This window comes from Notolepis coatsorum (genome assembly GCF_963971535.1).
Source record: "Notolepis coatsorum genome assembly, chromosome: 3".
Lineage (NCBI taxonomy): Eukaryota > Metazoa > Chordata > Actinopteri > Aulopiformes > Paralepididae > Notolepis > Notolepis coatsorum.
Window position 1 is genome coordinate 4,376,814 of NC_140167.1, and position 20,962 is coordinate 4,397,775.

At 45.0% G+C, this 20,962-nt stretch overlaps 1 protein-coding gene across 1 annotated transcript in view; it reads right to left on the reverse strand.

Moving 5' to 3' along the window:
• LOC311225516 (actin-histidine N-methyltransferase-like) overlaps positions 1–20,962 on the reverse strand; it is an 80,817-nt gene that overhangs the window by 16,216 nt on the left and 43,639 nt on the right. The window contains 6 exon segments of the mRNA XM_084310832.1: positions 3,923–3,960; positions 3,962–4,090; positions 7,725–7,799; positions 12,496–12,521; positions 12,524–12,609; positions 17,359–17,417. Coding sequence (XP_084166958.1) covers positions 3,923–3,960; positions 3,962–4,090; positions 7,725–7,799; positions 12,496–12,521; positions 12,524–12,609; positions 17,359–17,417 — 413 coding nt within the window.

Consider the following 20,962-nt stretch of genomic DNA (forward strand, 5'->3'; position numbering starts at 1 on the left):
CTGAGAGGAGAGAGAGAGAGAGGGAGAGAGACGGAGACGGAGAGCAAGAGAGAGAAAATAGAGGGAGAGAGAGAGAGAGAGCAAGAGAGAAAAAGGAGAGGAGAGAGAGAGCAAGAGAGAGAGGAGGGAGAGAGACAGAGTGTGAGAGAGCGAGAGAGAGGAGGAGAGAGAGAGAGAGAGAGAGAGAGAGAGAGTATAGAGAGAGAGAGGGAGAGCGCGAGGGAGAGCGCGAGAGAGAGCGAGCGAGACAGAGAGAGGGAGAGGAGAGGGAGAGGGAGAGGGAGAGGGAGAGGAGAGGGAGCGAGAGAGAGAGAGAGGAGAGAGAGAGAGAAACAGAATGGGGTCACAGAATAACTTGGATTGGAACAGAACACTCACTAAATTGGCACAGATGAAGAATGGCTCCGGAAAGCAGCAACAGCCAACTGATTAATTAATGCCAATTCATTGCTCGTGTCCCCCTTAGTGACATCACCAAGGGCAACAAATCTGAACAGCTTGTTTAGGCTAAAGACTTCAAACCCTGGCCAAATGGCAGGGAGTACAGTACGTACAGTACGTGTCGTTTCCGCCTGAATAACGACGAGACCGACCGAGCTCTGGGGACGGCCGGCATGCGCTCCCATCATAATGTTCTGAGCCCTATACACTCTAAACTTGCAACATTTTAATGGGCGCCTTACAAAAAACAATGTTTATTAAAGATTTATGACTAGAAAAACATATGAGATGCATCACCGCTTCCGTGTGGCATCTATTGTTGACCTGCGCCCCCCCCCTCTAGACACAACACACTGTGGGCCTCAGAGGGTTAATCACATCTTAACACAATACTTTCTTATTTTTAAATCTTTAGAAAAACACTTTCAAAGACCATAATAAAGATCACAGGAAGAAGAACAATCGATTCTGTGTGTGACGTTCCGTTCTCTTTTTATTAACGTATTTATTTTGTCCCAAAACACACGTTTTTGATCCTTGCCTCCCTCCGCCCGCCCATCATCGATTTCTCCCTTTTATTTGATCCAGATCGCCGGCGAGAGCAAAGCGAACAAAGTGACAGTGAAAACGGCACGAGAGAAAAGGACTTTTAGTGGATATACCCGCTCCGGATCAAAAGGAAATGAAATACAAATAAAGTATTCTCCATAACGTTGACAGGGGTCATTTTAACAACAATATTTCCTGTATGTTCAGCAAATTGATCGATGTGGCCAGTCAGACGGCGCAGGGTCGACATTATTACAGAGCAGGAAGGCGTTATTACGGCGGCTCGGTTCCCACGGAGTCACTATTGGATTACCCCCCCCCCTCCCTCCTCCCTCCCTCCCTCCCTTGGTCTGTGGCAGCGGAAAGACCGCGCGGAGGGAGAGTTAACTCTTTAAGGCGAGACAGTACCCCCTAATAGACAAAAAAAATAAGTTTATGTACATCAAAACTAAGGAAAAATGTATGCAAGTTTCCTGAATTTTATGTTTATGTATACAAACGAGGCACTTTCTCATTAAATATGCGCACATTTGCATATATAGCCAAGTCTCGCATCACCAACATGGATATAATGCCAGATTCAAGAACTTGGTTTCATTTTGTTGATACATTCAAAAATACACTTTTCACCAAAGGGATTGTGGGCTGTGTCCTCTTATCAGCCCATACATCAGGAAATACCGTCTACGGTCATAAAAATAATATATAAATATCATAATATAAATATGAAATGTACTATAAACCAGGCTATGAATGATATATCAACAAACCCTTGTTGTAATTAGAAGCAGGATATGGATGAGAAGAAATGTGGACAGTTGGGTGTGTGTGTAGGTACTTGGGAAATGGAGTTCCAAGACTTTGTGTGCAAGTAAAAATGCATAAAAACGAGTTCGAAAAATGCAGAGATCGTTTGGGACATTACTTGTATGTGACAGTGGCACAGGATCGTACAAGAACAGCAGGGCTAACGGTATAGGGGGCGCGGCAGGTCGGCACCTCGCACGGTCGCCTCCGCTGTCGGTGCGTGAATGGGACAAATGTGAGGAACAGAATGGTAAAGCGATTTTGGGTTAAAATTAGGGATGTCCGATATTATCGGCCGATATTGGCATAAAAATGTGATATCGGAAAATATCGGTATTCAATTTTTCTTTTTTTATTATTATAATTTTTTTAACATTTATTTACCTTTATTTACCCAGGCAAGCAAGTAAGAACAAATTATTATTTAATTTATTGTCAAAGTATGCATAATGTGTTAATTACACGACAAGAGATATGTAATGTTAATTACCTGAAAATTATACGTTTTTTGGGGGGAAACCCTGCATATATTGGTATCGGTTGATATCGGTATCGGAAAAATTAAGCGTTGGACAATATCGGTATATCTCTATCGTAAAAAAGCCAATATCGAGCATCCCCTAGTTAAAATGCACCATTTACATTAATTGCATTTGGAGTATTTGTGTTTTTTCCCCCTGAGTTCCACTCGACGGAGGCCGCAGGACGCTTCGCCAGATCCGTCGCTTTAAACAACAGCGTCCCGGGCGACGGCGGGGGGGAGCGTTCATTTAATTTCCCACTGTTGAGATTTCGACTGTCATCAATAAGAGATTAAAAGGAGTCTTGATTTAAAAAATGCCGAGGAGAGCTGCATAACATTAAAGGGGCCCTAATGATAAAGTGATTAGGCTTCTTGGTGATGAAAGCTCGGCTGCAACATTTATACTATGTGTTTCAATTACGCCGAAGGGTCGACTAATGTTTGAAATATTTACTGTACTAAGAAAAATAGCACACAAAGACTATATAATGGAGGGGGAGCCCCCGAGCCCTCATTGGCCCCATATTAATAAAAGAACCTCGTACACACTTAGTGCTTTGAAACTATTAAATTTTTTTGTGTCTAATGCACACATCCAGGGATTGCATTGAAAAGGTGGTATAGATAAAAAATGTATGTCGCAGGATAACACAGGATACAGTCACAGAGCTTTTAGAAGGGCGCAGAATAAAAGTATTGCTCCCCCCCCCCCCCCCCCCCTGCCCAAAAAAATAAATTTAAATTAATTTAGCATAACAATTTTTTACAGGTCCAAAACCTGATGGATAAATTACATGCTGGTGCTCTAGTGTGACATTAAAAACAGTCAAATGCACACAAAAAAAAGATTTAAATTTCTTTTACTTTGAAGTACCTGGGAACATTTAGCGAGCCACTGAAGGGTTAACCTTCCGTATTGTCACAGTGAAAGGGTTAACCGTGTGGTAGTGTGGCGGTAAAAGGGGTTACGCTCTAAATGAGTCAAGGGTCTGTGTTGGTGGGGGAGAGGAGAAGGGTTAACCTGCTGTAGTGTGGTAGTGAAAGGGTTAACCTTCTGTAGTGTGGTAGTGAAAGGGTTAAACCTTCTGTAGTGTGGTAGTGATGAAAGGTTAACCTGCTGTAGTGTGGTAGTGAAAGGTTAACCTTCTGTAGTGTTGGTAGTGAAAGGGTTAACCTTCTGTAGTGTGGTAGTGAAAGGTTAACCTGCTGTAGTGTGGTAGTGAAAGGTTAACCTTCTGTAGTGTGGTAGTGAAAGGTTAACCTTCTGTAGTGTGGTAGTGAAAGGTTAACCTGCTGTAGTGTGGTAGTGAAAGGTTAACCTGCTGTAGTGTGGTAGTGAAAGGTTAACCTTCTGTAGTGTGGGTAGTGAAAGGTTAACCTGCTGTAGTGTGGTAGTGAAAGGTTTAAACCGTCTGTAGTGTGGTAGTGAAAGGTTAACCTTCTGTAGTGTGGTAGTGAAAGGTTAACCTTCTGTAGTGTGGTAGTGAAAGGTTAACCTGCTGTAGTGTGGTAGTGAAAGGTTAACCTGCTGTAGTGTGGTAGTGAAAGGGTTGAAGAGCACACATAATGACGGTACGGAGGCTGCGGAGGCCGGAGACTCACGCTGGGATGCCCGCCCGCGCCAGGACCTCGGCCTTCAATGGCATACAGGCGCTCGCTCTTGCTGACGCCCAGCTTGACCTTGACCCGGTCGTGGGCGTTGTCCTGGAAGAAGAAGCCGTTGTGGATCACGAACTCCGCGTTGGAGCGCGTGCCGTAGAAGATGTAGATCTGAGAGGGGCGGAGCCAACGACGTGTCAATCATCATCATCACCATCAATATCATGATCACCACTATTATCGTCCTCATCACTATTATCATCATCATCATCATCAATTCATCATCATCATATTGTCATCATCACTATTATCATCATCATCATCATCACCATTATCACAATTCATCATCATCACTATATCATCATCATCACTATCATCTCACTACATCACTATCATCATCATCATCATCACTATTGTCATCATCACTATTATCATCATCATCACTATTATCATCACTATTATCATCATCATCACTATTGTCATCATCATCATCACTATTATCATTATCATCATCATCATCATCATCATCATCATCATCATCATCATCAGGTGAACCTGGTAGATCTGCTGTTGGCTTCTCTGCCCCATATCTCATGGAATATAACCTGCAGGAAACTCTGAAACTAGATATTCTCTATAGTGTCGATGGGTGGGTTAGAACCTTGATGACCAGTCAGATCACCATAATAATAGTGGTTTTTAAATTATTAAAGTCCCGGGAGCTCCTGATGAAGCTTGTAGTAAAACGTTGTCGTCACTCGAGCACCGAGGTGAGCTCTGCTGCTCCGCTGCTCCCAGGGACGTCTCTGTTGAAACGCAGGCTCCCTGCTCCTTTATTAAGATGTAGTCACTTTAGTTTCCTCTCCTTTTGTGTTTTCTGACTGTTAACCATGTGTTTTTATTCACGCTGCTGATTTCTAATCTTCAACAGGACTTTCCTGGTTAAATGAAATAAATGTGTACATGTGTATGTGTACATGTACGTGTGAAATGTGTATGTGTGAAATGTGTATGTGTACATGTACGTGTACATGTGTATATGTGAAATGTGTACATGTGTATGTGTACATGTGTATGTGTACATGTGAAATGTTCGAGAAGGGACAGAAAGAAGCAAAGCTTATCTGGTCCTGCCCCTTCCTTAGTTACAATATCATATTAATATGTAATAAGTAGTGCTGTCATCGATTAAAATATTTAATCGCATGATTGTCCATAGTTAACTCGCGATTAATCTCAAATGAATCGCATTTTATTTAAAAAAAAATTTATCTACCTTAAACAGATCTTTTTCAAGTTCCGAGTTTTAATACTCTTATCAACATGAGTCAACAAATGCTTGCTTTGTGCAGCCATTTAACACAAAAGCATGACCCTCATGCATTGCAAATTTGCATCAAATTCAAAACAGAGTGATGCACAAAATAACTTAAAAGAAAAATAATAATTTAAAACAATGAATGGAGTGTGCATGAAATAATAGGGGAAAGAAAACGGTAGGAACTTGTTACATCATCACACACAAGGCTGAGTAATCACACACCCCCCCCCCCTCTCTCTCTCACACTCTCCCAGCTCTCTTTCTCTCTTGCCCCTTCCTCATCTCTCTCACCCCCCCTCTCTCTCTCTCTCTCTATATCTCTCTCACACACACTTCAGAAACAAACATAGTATCAATGAGAGCATCAACAATACACCTGAGTGAAGTCTAGTAAAACAAATTAAAATTAAAGATATCGTAAAAGTTAATCGTGAGTTAAAAAAAATAGTGGCGTTAATAGAATCGGGGATAACACGTTAATACCGCGTTAACTTTGACAGCCTTAGTAATAAGTTATCTATCGATATCAAAAAAGAATATACCTAGTATATCCACTACAGCAAAAGATAAATAAATTATAACAAAAATACTAGTTCACGTTATTTTCAAGCTCCTCTAATTTATACTGTCCAATAATTCCTGTTCATATCTGCATTTAAACATTTCAATAGTAGTACTTGTTTTTATCGCCACATCAAGGCCATTCCAAACGGATGCCCCACAAACTGAGACGCACTTGCTTTTTTGAGGAGAGTTGTACGGACGGACAATAGGTTGTTTTAAATTCTATTTCCCTCTTAGACATTGTACGTGTCTAAGACTTGTACATGTATGTGTGTGGAGCAGCAGCCTTCCTGCAGCGTGTGAAGTGTGTACGTGTCTAAGACTTGTACATGTATGTGTTGTGGAGCAGCAGCCTCAGCGTGTGAATCTCTTCCTGCAGCAGCAGCAGCAGCAGCGGAACACGTCTGGATCGGACACATTACATCCCGGCACATTACAGATAGCAGCAGGGAGGAGGAGGAGGAGGAGGTGACAGAGGGAGAGGAGAGGAGAGAGGGGGGGGAGAGGGGAGAGGAGGAGGAGGAGGAGGAGGAGGAGGAGAGGAGGAGGAGGAGAGAGGACAGGGTGACAGAGGGAGAGGAGAGGAGGAGGAGGGGGTGACAGAGGGAGAGGAGAGTCACCCACAGATATAAAAAACCTGGAGCGTGGTGGATCTGGGAAATGCCACTTTACTGGGCCTGTGTGTCATTGGCCAAACACCCCCAATCTACCAGGAGGATCGGGATGAGCTCGCTGACGACGCCTGCCCCCCCCCCCCCCCCTCCACTCGCAGTCTTTTCCATAGCATGACACACCGACTCCCCCCCCCCCCCCCCCCCCCTGCCGCACCCCACCAACCCCTCACACCTCCACCCAGTCCGCTTCTCACACACTCTGTCTGCTGCTGAATCTTATCAAATAATTCTCTATTCTAAAGAGAGGTGGAAGGGAAGGGGGGGGGGGGTTGTGAGTGGAGTAATGGAGAGCTGTTGCAGAGAGAGAGAGAGAGAGAGAGAGAGAGAGAGAGAGAGATGCATGCTATAGTGGGTAGAGTCTGGAGAGATGAATTCTATAGGTGAGAAACGGAGAGAGACAGAGAGAGACGGAGAGCCCTCGCCTGTCAGTCTCTCCTCCCCTCTGCTACTTGGCCACTAGTCTCTCTCTCTCCCTCTCTCTCTCTCTCTCTCCCCCCTCTCCCCCTCTCTCCTCCTCATCCCAGCTGACCACATCTCACCGGCTTCCTTCCAGCGGTGCGAGCCGGTGAGATCAACCAGCACCGATAAGAAACGTTGAGTATGGAGGGCGGCTACGTGGCGCAGTGGGCAAGGCGCTCGCAACGAATGCTGGAGCCTAGGCTCGAACAGGATGCCTCCTGTTCGAGCCCCGCTCTCCACATTGCTTTCAGTTTAGCTGGTCGTCCACAGTAATACACATTGGCCGTATTACGGGGAGGGAAACTGAAGGGTGGGGATCGGGCGTTGTGGACAGCGACTCCTACAGGTCGGTTGGTGCGCCTGCGCAGTAGAATCAGGAAGTGACGGGGGCGGCGTCTCCTCCAAAGCCCAGACCCCCGACGCTGAAAGATCCAGCCGCGCAGGTGAAAAGATGCAACTGGATTGCTGTTACCTCGAGTATCGGAGGGGACACGTCCTATGTATGACTTAGTCCACATTGCAGCCGGCTTGTGGGAGGCAAGAAACAGCATCTGTGACAGGGGAGGGTTGAATTGGATGATACGAAATTGGATGGGAGAAAAATAGAAAATGGGAGAAAAAGTGGATTAAAAAAAAAGAAACGTTGAGTATGGAGTAGAGAGAGAGAGAGAGAAAGAGAGAGAGAGAGAGAGAGAGAGAGAGAGAGAGAGAGAGAGAGAGAGAGAGAGAGAAGAGAGAGAGAGAGAGAGAGAGAGAGAGAGAGAGAGAGAGAGAGAGAGAGACTCACCTGCTCGTTCTCCTTGTAGTCCTGTAGAGCCACACATTCACACCGGTCGTCTTCCAAGTTGTAGCCCGTTGTGATCTGAGAACAACAACAACAACAACGACACTCAGTCAATAACAAGATCCCTGGGCGGCCGGGTAGCGCAGCGGCCTAAGCGTCTGTCTACCACCGCAGAGACAGTGGGATCGAATCCAACTGTCGGCGGTGCCTCCGGCTTGGCCGGCCGTCCATACTGACACAATTGGCAGAGTCAGTGGGAGGGAAGCCGGTGGGGTGTGGTCCTGGTCGTTGTAAAACAGCGACTCCTACAGGTCGGTCAGGGCGCCTGCACAGCGAGGGAGGGAACTGGGGGAGGTAGTGTGATCCTCCCACGCGTTACACTTCACCCAATGAGAGTCCTCGCCGTCAGGTGAAAAGAGGCGGCTGGCTGTCTCCACATGTGTCGGAGGAAGCATGTGATAAGACTTCAGGGCTCCCTAGACCGGCGAGTGGGAGGGGGGAATTGGCATAACAACTAAATTGGGATGGGAGGAAAATACAGAAAAAGGGAGGACATTTTTTAAATAACAAGATCCATCTGTTCTGAAGGACCAAGATCCATCTGTTCTGAAGGACCAAGATCCCTCTGTTCTGAAGGAGCAAGATCCCTCTGTTCTGAAGGACCAAGATCCCTCTGTTCTGAAGGACCAAGATCCCTCTGTTCTGAAGGACCAAGATCCTCTGTTCTGAAGGACCAAGATCCATCTGTTCTGAAGGAGCAAGATCCCTCTGTTCTGAAGGACCAAGATCCATCCGTTTCTGAAGGAGCAAGATCCATCTGTTCTGAAGGACCAAGATCCATCTGTTCTGAAGGACCAAGATCCATCTGTCTGAAGGACCAAGATCCCTCTGTTCTGAAGGACCAAGATCCCTCTGTTCTGAAGGACCAAGATCCATCTGTTCTGAAGGAGCAAGATCCCTCTGTTCTGAAGGACCAAGATCCATCTGTTCTGAAGGACCAAGATCCATCTGTTCTGAAGGACCAAGATCCATCTGTTCTGAAGGACCAAGATCCCTCTGTTCTCAAGGACCAAGATCCCTCTGTTCTGAAGGACCAAGATCCATCTGTTCTGAAGGACCAAGATCCCTCTGTTCTGAAGGACCAAGATCCCTCTGTTCTGAAGGACCAAGATCCATCTGTTCTGAAGGACCAAGATCCCTCTGTTCTGAAGGACCAAGATCCCTCTGTTCTGAAGGACCAAGATCCATCTGTTCTGAAGGACCAAGATCCCTCTGTTCTGAAGGACCAAGATCCATCTGTTCTGAAGGACCAAGATCCCTCTGTTCTGAAGGACCAAGATCCATCTGTTCTGAAGGACCAAGATGCCTCTGTTCTGAAGGACCAAGATGCCTCTGTTCTGAAGGACCAAGATCCCTCTGTTCTGAAGGACCAAGATCCCTCTGTTCTGAGGAGCAAGTCTTTCTCCTCTATATTTCACCCCTATGAAATACAACTCTGTACATCCATCTGATTAGCACTATTACTCAGCGGTGCTCATTTATATATTCCATCACCTGTGCATTGTCTGTGTAACGGAGGTACCGCGAGTATATCCACAGTCACGATGGACTTCCAAGTGTTGTGAAGTGACTGTGGCACGTAGCGGTACTGCAAGTAAACTCACTGCCCCTTAACACTTCGAGCGCCACTCACGGCTAACTCTGGTTTACGATAGTGACGTTGAAAGCACGTCACGGCTTTTCTCGGAATCTTTTTTTTTTAGCGATCCGAAATCATATGCATCACGCGAGCCTACCGTTGGAGATCCAGGGGCCGCCGCGATCAGATGTGAAAAAAGCGCCCCCTATCGTCTCCCAGATGGTAAATCACCCTTTTGGAATGGACTCAATAAAAATGGATGGGGGAAAAAAAATTTCCAGTCCACATTTTACTTCTCACCCATGCAGCCGGAGTTACCAGAGTTCATTCTGGAGCCTCTGAGCCGCGGCGATCATGGGTTATACTGTACACACATTGGATCAATATACTTATCGATTTTCGAATAGTGATCAGGAATTGGAATATACCATTTGGATACCATCTGATGTCAGGTAAGGAATCTATGTTATCAGTGTTAGGATAATCAGACTCGTTTTCATGGAGATATAAGCGTTTCCACTATATGTGATATGGCTGTTTCACTGTAAAACCATGAGGAAATAATAGCAGCGATTATCAGCGCACGGCACGAGCGTGCGTGCGCACACATTATACTATCGACCATCTAGCGTTTATTTGAAAACGATTCATAAATAGACCGACAAATGATAACGTTCTGGAATATTCCAGTAAAAGGCGATTATCATGGAATGTGTTGTTTTTTCTTCGAAGCCGAGTGGTTTTCAAAATGCCATAAAAAGGAAATGAAGCGATAAAAACACAATCTGCTTTGCCAATGTTGACTGGAAAATGATTCTTGATAAGCGATGGGCAGATTAGACACATAGAAACATAGATTAGGCGATATTAACGTTACATGGGCCGTGGACCGTGGCATCAACGGGGTAAAAAGGAAAACACGGCCCGGCACTGAAAGTGTTAAAAGGCATCCAGACACACTATCAAGAAGTGAATTCACCTCTTGGTATAGTGGTCTGCGGTGTCGCCCGCGGCACAGGAGACCGGGGTTCAACTCCCACCCAGGGCATGTCAAATAGGACGCCAAACCTCTTTTTTCGCCGTACTGTACTTGTGTGCTGCATGACAACGATACACACATTTGAATCTAATCTAAAATGACAAAAACACCCAACGCCGACAAAATACCCGCAGATTTGCACAAACTGAATGAGAGCGTGTGGAGCCAGCTCGCCCAGAGAGGTGCAGAGGGATCGAGGCGCGGGAGAGACGGAGGGTCGAGGCTGAACGCCGCGTTTCATTGCAGGGGAAGATCCAGAAGGGAGAAGAGACACCCCGCGAGTGTCTTAATGACTCGCTTGTTTCAACAAAGTCCTGCTTTTCCCTTTTTGCAAATCAAATCTAATTTGTCGGTCGACGTGCAAATGTGTTTCGAGTGCAAAGTGTGAGCGGCGCCGGGTTGACAATAATATTGCTCCGTTTCAATCAAGTCACCGAACACGATCAAAAGCCGTGAAGAACAACACCCCTGGAGATCGGTGCGAGGCGGCGACGGGATTACAGAGGAGTTATGGCGGTGTAGCGTTTTGAAATCACACAGCCAGGGGGGGGGGGGGGGGCAAGGCTACTGATATCAAATCTTACCAATATTACTTGCCGCCCCCCCCCCCCCCCCCCCCCGCCAAAATCCATTTAAAAATGTAATGCAAGACTGTATTTTTCTCTCTCTCTTGGACCCGCGATGCAAATGGCACAGAATACAATCATGGCCCGACCCGACTACAATAGTTCAGACTTCATTTATGCAAATGTTACACGTTGACCTCACGATGAGACGGGACTAATTACTAATTTACATTTAGTCATTTAGCTGCACGCTTTGATCCATGACGACTTACAGATAATGAACAACAAGTCGGCAGGAGGGGTTCACCTCTGGCAGGTGAGGGTAAGTGGTGGTGTTCGTCTGGCAGCGCTGAACTGGAGTGCTGCTACACTCGGTGCATAGTAGTATATACAAGTAGGTAGTAGTATAGGTAGAGTAGCATAGTAGATAGTAGTATAGACATAGTAGTAGGTAGTAGTATAGGTAGAGTAGCATAGTAGATAGTAGTATATACATATTAGTAGGTAGTAGTATAGGTAGAGTAGCATATAGTAGTATATACATATTAGTAGGTAGTAGTATAGGTAGAGTAGCATATAGTAGTATATACATATTAGTAGGTAGTAGTATAGGTAGAGTAGCATAGTACATAGTAGTATATACATATTAGTAGGTAGTAGTATAGGTAGAGTAGCATAGTACATACTACATAGCAGTGTTATTGTTTGTCTAGCAGTGCCGGACTTGAGTGCTACACTCAGTGAATATAGTAGTATGTTGTAGGTCTAGTCTATTAATTGTGCTGCCATGTACGTTCTGCCCGTCAACTACTAGTTCAGAAAAAAACGTTTTAACTTAAGTTGCTGATCATAATTTCAATGATGCCTTTTTTTCCTTCCCCCAAGCAAACTCCATGACAATTCCATGACTTTTCAACGATAACACCATGACTTTTCACGATAACACCATGACTTTTCCACGATAAGGCCATGACTTTTCCACGATAACACCATGACTTTTCCATGATAACGCCATGACTTTCCATAACATCATGACTTTTCCACGATAACACCACAACTTTACCACGCTAAGGCCATGACTTTTCCACGATAACACCATGACTTTTCCACAATAACACCATGACTTTTCCACAATAACACCATGACTTTTCCATGAAAACACCATGACTTTTCCATGATAACGTCATGCCTTTTCCATGACTTTTACGTATAACGTCATGCCTTTTCCATGACTTTACGTGATAACGTCATGCCTTTTCCATGACTTTTACGTGATAACGCCATGCCTTTTCCATGACTTTTACGTGATAACGCCATGCCTTTTCCATGACGTGATAACGCCATGCCTTTTCCATGACTTTTACGTGATAACGCCATGCCTTTCCATGACTTTTACGTGATAACGCCATGACTTTTCCATGACTTTTCCATGATAACGTCATGCCTTTTCCATGACTTTTACGTGATACCGCCATGCCTTTTCCATGCCTTTTCTGTGACAACTCCATGACCTCCTCGGGGGACACTCACCAGTCCGTTGGTGTGGTTACACATGTCCACAGTGGGATGAGCGCCAGGGTGACGCGGCTGCCATCCTCCGTGGGGATCTGGTTCTGACGGGTCATCACCGAGGACACGGCCCACCTGGGGGGAGGGAGGAGGGGGTCAGAGTTCAGGACACTTGGCGAAACCCATCAAAATGCCAGGACCCAATTAAGCGCTGGACGTGGGGAGTACTGGCGTTTTTACTTTTACATCGAAAGTGCTCGAGTTTGAGGTCCTTTGCGCTATATATATATATATATTTATTCTAAATTGCTGCATTTTGTTAAAAATTGCATTGATCTGTTGGTCTGTGTGTAGTAGCTAATACAGGATTTTGCTTATTAAACGTATGTATTATTCATCGATTCACTCGTATACCAAAATTCATTTGAATTGAAAAATGTTGCTTTTCGCATCAAATATTGATATGCGATTCAAATGTGATTCATTTTTGATTAATTAACTATAAAGTCTAGAATTAATTAGATACCAAATTTGTAATAGAGTCCCACCACTAATTAACATTATAATAATAATTATGAATATTTGTTTCCTGTTGTACCGAACCGTGACCCCAAAACAGAGGCACGTAGCGAACCGTGGGTTCTGTGTACCGTTACATGCACACTACCCAGCATGCTCCTCTTCATCATCATCATAATCATCACAGCCACCAGCAGAGGACGGAGCGGCACTGCAACAGCTCCGACCTCTGACGCGGGTGGCAGGACATCCTGGCTAGAGCTGCCGCGGTATTGATTATTTCCTTACCGCACAAATTTGCAAAATATTTCCTACCGCCGCGGTTTTTACCGCACGCACACAAAAAATAAAAAAAAAAGTTTGAATGCATTTTTTTTTTAGTAGTAGTCTACTCTTTATAGCATATAGCCTGCCTCTAGTCTAAATGTCTATCTTTAGAGGATGACTTTGCAGCATGAATATTGTTTGGGATTCGGCAAGCACGCATTCGTTATTAAAAGTGAAACACGGATTCGAAGTCTCCCCTCTGGTCGTGCGCCGTTCACTAGGTGTCGCGGGCAGGAGTGGTAGCGGCGCGCCCGCCGGTTACCCCCCCGACCCTTTCTTCTTATTATTATTATAACGTTACTACTTATGATTACAAAGGCATTCGATTTGTGGCATTAACGTTAGTATAGTTACACGTTCGTATTTACCGGACCATAGCAAGGCAAGCGTTACTAAATTAATATCTAAGTTCCTTTCTTTGCTCAGAGCGTGCCGAGTTGTACCCATTCTGCGGTCTGTTAATAAAGTTTTCAATCAGACAAGTGTATAGAACGAAGGGCTTTTATTATAACATTTCGTTGCAGTAAAATCATTATGCCTCGTTCCCTGAGGAGCGACGGCAATCCACTCCGGTCTCCGGTGGGAGCTAACGTATTAGCCGTGTTGTGACTGAGCTCTGATCAATGGCTCATGGCTGAGATTCAGGAAGTAAAAGCACTTCGCGTATCTCTTCTGACCAATCTGTGGTCTGCAGTGTTTCATGTGACTTTTCTGGTACCCAATAGGGTCGCTTGGAATCTCGACAGAGAAGTAGGGTATATCTGCAGAGCCGCAAGCCCAACGAGAGCGTAATAATAATAATAATATAATAAAAAACAGCGGTGATGCCGGTATTCAGCCCAACGCTGCGGTGGGCATGATGTAACAGCGATACCGCGGTAATACCGATACTGCGGCAGCTCTAATCCTGGCCATTAGGACTATAAACCCACCGACCGCTGACCCCCCCCCGATGAGCTCCATAACCGTTAGGGCCGCGTCGACAGGGACAACCAGGAGGCGGCCGCCAAGACCGCCCCCTTTCGCCCCCCTTTCTTTTTGTTAACAATACCACTGCAGTAAACACAAAATACATCTTCTGGTATCCCTTCCCACTTTATCTAATCGGGAGAGAGAGAGAGAGAAAAAGGGGAAGAGAGAGAGAGAGAGAGATAGAGAGAGAGAAAAAGAGATAGAGAAAGAAAGGGGGAGAGAGAAAGAGAAAGAAAGGAGAGAGAGAGAAAGAGAGAGATGGGGGGGGTGGGGGGGGAGAGAGAGAGATGGGGGAGAGAGAGAGAGAAAGAGAGGAGAGAGAGAAAGATAGAGAGATGGGGGAGAGAGAGAGAGAGGGAGCGAGAGAAAGAGAGAGATGGGGGGGAGAGAGAGAGAGAGCGAGAGAAAGAGAGAGCGAGAGAAAGAGAGAGGGAGAGAGAGAGCGAGAGAGAGCGAGAGAGGGAGAGAGGGAGAGAGGGAGAGAGAGCGAGAAAGATGGGGGAGAGAGAGAGGGGGCAGAGAAAGGAAGAAAAAAATGAAAGGAGACAAATCCAGGTATGGGACAGAGAGAGAGGTGGAGAGAGAGAGAAAGAGATGGAGAGAAATAGAGTATAGAGAGTGATAAGAGAGATGGTGATAAAGAGAGATAGAGAGACAGAGACAAAACCCAGCGACACCCGTCTGACACTAGACAAGAGCTCCGTCTAAACGGCAGATTATGAGAAACCAATACATTCCTGCTGTAACTACGACTCTATAAAAGTCTTCCAAAATTCACCATGACAACCGTCCTGAACTTAAATGTTTTCCAAAAGTGGGGGCGGAATGCGTGGGGAGAGGAGGGGCACGATGACGAGAGAGAGACCGTGGCGTCGCAGCGTTGCATGCTGGGAGCAGGCCCTTGCGTCAGATCACAGGTTTGGGAGGATGATATACAGTAGGGCTGCCGGGGATGAAAGGAGGCTTGTGTGGTCATGAATTATTCCCTCAAAACATAATTTAGTTCTTAATGAAAATAGCAAACGTCCTGATTTGTTCCAAGAAGCCACTTACAGTATATCCTGGCTAGACACACACACAAACACAGAGAGGAAATAGTTAAAAAGGGTTTTGTTGACTAATTGCCCATTTGGTTGTTTGTTTTAATAATTTCCCTGTATGTCTCTTTTCAATTTTATTTTATTTGGTCGTCCCCTTTCCCTCTTACCCTTCAAGAGGCCCTTTTGTCCTCTCGCCAATAAGAGTCGGTTCTTATTATTGACCTGCCTGGTTAAATAAAAGGTTAAATAAAGAAATAGAATTAGTCTATTTAACCTCTTAACACTTTGGATGCCCAACCCGAGTTCTCGGGTTTACCCCCCGCGGGTTGAATGCCAATAACGAGAATATTCGTTTTTTTCTTGTTTGTTTTTTTTATTAGCCATCTGAATTCATATTTCATCAACCGAGTCTACCGTTGGAAAATCAGCCACCCCAGGCGCTCAGATGTGAAAAAAGCACCCCCTATCGTCTCCCAGATGGTAATTCACCCCTTTGGATTGGACTCAATGAAAAGGCATGAGAAAAAAAGACCCGGACTCCACATTTTACTTCTCACTCATGTAACCGGGGTCGATCAGCTTCATGCTGGACCCTCAGAGCAGCGGGGATTATGTGTTTTTACAGTATACGCGGTGGATCAATAAAAAGGATCGATTTTCGGAATGGCGATCAGGAATTGGAATAATCCATTTGGATACCATCTGATCTCAAGTAAGGAATCTATTTGACCAGTATTAGGATAATCAGACCCGTTTTCACGGAGATATAAGCTTTTCTTTTTTTTGTGATATGGCTGTTTGACTCTAAGAGCGATCAGGAACTGAGAGAATCGATTTTCAGCGTGCGGCACTAGCGTGCACACGTACACATATACTATGGATAATCTAGCGTTTATTTGAAAACGATTCATAAATAGGCCGACAAATGACAACGTTCTAGAATATTACAGTACGGGGCGATTATCATGGAATCCTCTTTTTTCGTGAAAACGAGGGGTTTTCTAAATGCTATGAAACGGAAATGAACCGATAAAAAAACAATCTGCTTCGACAATGTTGACTGGAAATAGGTCATTGATAATGCGACGGGCAGATTAGACACATAGCCATAATTTAAAACATAGATTAGGCGATATTAATGCTAACATTTAAGTGGATGTGGGCATTCAAGCACTAAATGTGCGCCCACTGCTGGGCATTCAAAGTGTTAACAGGCAGGCTGAAAATGGGCAAACAATTTTTTTACTTGAACTTGAGGGCTGCATAGTTTTTTTTTGCAAAGCTTAGCTTTATACTTTATTCTTATAGCACATGCATGGGCCTGGTCTCTTTTGAAAGATGACATTCCGAGGTTAATAATGCAAAAAAGAATAATCACTTTTAGTGCTAATGAAATAGAGTAACGGAGGTTTGAACGTGAACACTAAAATGTTTCTTTAGTGGTTGCCAGATTCCACATTCCATTATTCCAGCATAGAGGTATGAGCTGGAAAACACAGTGGTTCCATAGCCTCAAGTATTATGTAGTACAGGTCTCTTTTTCTGCAAAGGTGTGGTAGGCAGCACAGTGTCTTATTCCAGCTGGTAGGATGTTCCAGAACTGAGTGGCTCTGACTTCAGAACAGGGCTGACTGAAGGAGCTGGACCTAAACGGCACAGTGCAGTCCCCTCTCTGGGGAGATCTGGACCTAAACGGCACCACAGTACAGTCCCCTCTCTGGGTAGATCTGGACCTAAACGGCACCACAGTACAGTCCCCTCTCTGGGTAGATCTGGACCTAAACGGCACCACAGTGCAGTCCCCTCTCTGGGTAGATCTTGTGGACCTATGATGAGATGTTTTTTGTTTTGACAAAAGTACTGAGAGGTGGAGGGGCCTTGCCATTTTAGATCTTGAACAGTAGGCGGGCATCAGTGTATTTTGTCAGGTCTCTCTCTCCCCCCCCCCCCCCCCCCCTCCCTCCCTCCCTCCCCCCCTCCCTCCCTCTCTCCCTCCCTCCCTCCCTCTCTCACACACACTACTGACCTGTAGTCGTCAAATGTGAAGGCGTCCTTCAAGGGCAGCTTGCTGGCAGCGGGATGAGACTAGAGGGTCGACGGAAAGAGAGATGGAGAGAGAGAGAGAGAGATGGAGAGAGAGATGTGGAGAGAGAGATGGAGAGAGAGAGAGGTGGAGAGAGAGATGGAGAGGGGGAGAGAGAGAGGTGGAGAGAGAGAGAGCGAGGTGGAGAGAGAGAGAAAGGTGGAGAGAGAAATGGAGAGAGAGAAACAGAGATGGAGAGAGAGAGAAACAGAGAGAGATGAGGGAGAGGGGGAGAGAGAGGGGGAGAGAGAGAGAGAGGTGGAGAGAGAGAGAGAGCGAGGTGGAGAGAGAGAAAGGTGGAGAAAAAGAAAGATGGAGAGGTAGAGAGGTGGAGAGAGATGGAGAGAAAGAGAAATGGAGAGAGAGAAACATAGATGGAGAGAGAGAGAGAAACAGAGATAGAGAGATGAGAGACAGAAACAGATGGAGAGAGACAGAGAGAGAACAAGACAGACAGAATGAGAGATGGAAAAAGGAAGGAAAGAGAAAAAGGAGAAAAAAAACACAAATCAGTGTTAGGAACTTCATTATACTGGGTCTGGGTGAGGTGGGGGGGGGGGGGGGGGGGTGAGAGGGGGGGGGGGGGGGGGCTGCCTAACAAGAAGGTGTGGGAGTTAGAGGCCAGTGCTGCCCTGGGTGTGTGAGCAGGGGTCCATCAGTACAGGGGGCTGTGTGTGTGTGTGTGTGTGTGTGTGTGTGTGTGTGTGTGTGTGTAGGGGGCTGTGTGTGTGTGTGTGTGTGTGTGTGTCTGTGTGTGCAGGGGGCTGTGTGTGTGTGTGTGTGTAGGGGGCTGTGTGTGTGTGTGTGTGTGTGTGTGTGTGCGCGCGCAGGGGGCTGTGTGTGTGTGCGTGTGCGTGTGCGTGTGTGTGTGTCTGTGTGTGTGTGTGTGTGTGCAGGGGGCTGGGTGTGTGTGTGTGTGTGTGTGTGTGTGTGTGTGTGCGTGTGTGTGTGTCTGTGCAGGGGGCTGTGCGTGTGTGTGTGTGTGTGTGCAGGGGGCTGGGGGAGATCACAGTGGTGCTGGTCTCTCATACATCACTGTCAACTTAATTTGTTGTGCAGCACCCGTCATACATCTGCCTCATCAATTTGGGTCTGACATGGCGAGCGTGCACGTGTGTGTGTGTGTGTGTGTGTGTGTGCATGAGCGTGTACATGTATATATGTGTATATATATATATATATGCGTGTGTATATATATGTACATGTGCATATATAGTACATATATGTGTGTGTGTATGTATATATATATATACATGTATGTGTATATATATATATATATATATATATATATATATATATATATATATATATATATATATATATACATACATAATATGTATATTATATATAAATAGTGGCCACCGATGCCACTGGATTCTTCATTTAAAGACACAAGACACCTCCAAGGAATAATTTGCACACTACCCTGAGCAGAGAGAGAGAGATAGAGAGAGAGGAGAGAGAGAGAGAGGAGAGACAGAGAGAGAGAGAGAGAGAGAGAGAGAGAGGAGAGACAGAGAGAGAGACAGAGACAGAGAGAGAGAAAGAGATACAGAGATAGAGACAGAGATACAGAGAGACAGAGAGACAGAGAGACAGAGAGAGAAAGAGATACAGAGATAGAGACAGAGATACAGAGAGACAGAGAGAGAAAGAAATACAGAGAGAGAGAAAGAGAGACAGAGAGACAGAGAGAGAGACAGAGAGACAGAGAGAGATAGAGAGAGAGGAGAGATAGAGAGGGAAGAGCAAGAGAGGAAAGAAAGAGCAAGAGAGACAGAGAGAGAGACAGACAGAGAGAGAGACAAGAGAGACGGAGAAAGACGGAGAGAGAATAGAGAGAGAGAGAGAGCAGGGATAACAGAAAGAGGGCAGCGAGGTGAGGAGCAGGAAAGGAAGGAGGGAGGGGAGGATGGATGGATGGATAAAGAGATGGAGAGAGGAGAAAAGCATGGGTCTAATGCTGCTCTCCTGCTCCAGGATGCAAAGTGACTCGTAAACATAGACCAAGGCTCTAAGAAGTAAATGAAGAATCACTTATAACCACATATGCATCGAGAGAAAATGGGGCTCGTTTTGCATAACACGCCAGGCGATGGCATACCCAAAGCAATGTGCGATGTATTATACTTTATCCTTATAGCACATGCATGAGTCTGGTCTCTTTTGAAAGGAAACATTCTGATATTTCTTCCACAACAAAGAAGAATCACTCTGAGTGCTAATGTAATGGAGTTACAGAGGTTTGAACACACTGAAGTAAGAGTTTTGTTTACCCACATTTCTGTTTACTTGTTGCCAGATGCCTGTTTTTAAGTTCCAGCTGAGAGGTAGGAGCTGGAAAAGTTAAGTTTCAAGTTTCTTTAATAGTTGTCATACAGAAGTACAGAATACTTTTATACAAAATGCTTCTTACTGTTACGTTCCAGAGACTGTGCTAGACAAGATAAGTATGAAATAAAATAAAGTAGCATGTAAAAAGAAGTAAAAATAGAGGTCCCAGTGTCACATAGGGGTGGGAATCACCAGTTTCATCACGATACGATACGATATCGATTCTTTGGACAACGATACGATATTTGCCGATATCACAAAGTCTGCCACGATACGATACGATACGATTCAATTCAGGTGCCTGCGATCAATATGAGGCGATATTATGTGCCCATTTAACACAATCAGTCACATTTAGATCAACTAAAAAAAGGCTACGGAAATATCAATTGATGTATTTATTTTTTAGCTCTTCCAGACATTTAAATGAAAAACAATCTATTGTTTTTAATACAAATAGACCTCCTGTTCACTTTTTATATATTGAGCTTTAACACACACACAGACACACACACAGACACACACACACACACACAGTCCCCCACGGCCCCCACCCCTCCTCCTTCCAAGTCCCCTCTCCTGTTCTCTCTCACGGTTAGCTGCTTAGCTTTTAAGCAGCCAACGCGACGTTCATTTAGATATTTAACGCGACGTTGGCATAAAGGAATGGCGACGATGCAACGCCTGTTATATGCATTTGACCCGTTGCGGGGAAAAAACTGCACAGACTTATATCGGCTCGCAAAATAGACGCTCTGTAGTGCTTTACAAGACGCAAACACTGCTATAATGTCTACACGGAGTTTCACAATACTGGGCGCCGGCGGATATGACTCGCGGGGATTTTCAAAATAAGAGTATCGCAATATGAATCGATCTTTTTACGCTGCATCGATCCCATTTGATTATTGATAATAGATCGATATATCGATCTGGATCGATGTATTGTCCCACCCCTAGTGTTCAGTATAGACATATGTACAATGTTCGATGCAGACTAGAAGTAACTGAGTTACCATACAATATACAATATACTATGCAATATACTAATATACAATACTATTATAGTGCAAAGCAGAAATGGGATGAGGTACAATTTACAGTAAGGTGTACGAAAACATAACTGTTCCATAGCCTGAAGTCTTATCTAGCCCATTTTAGACCTAAAGACGCCTATTAAAACCTATGCAATTATTCTACACAATCTCTTAAA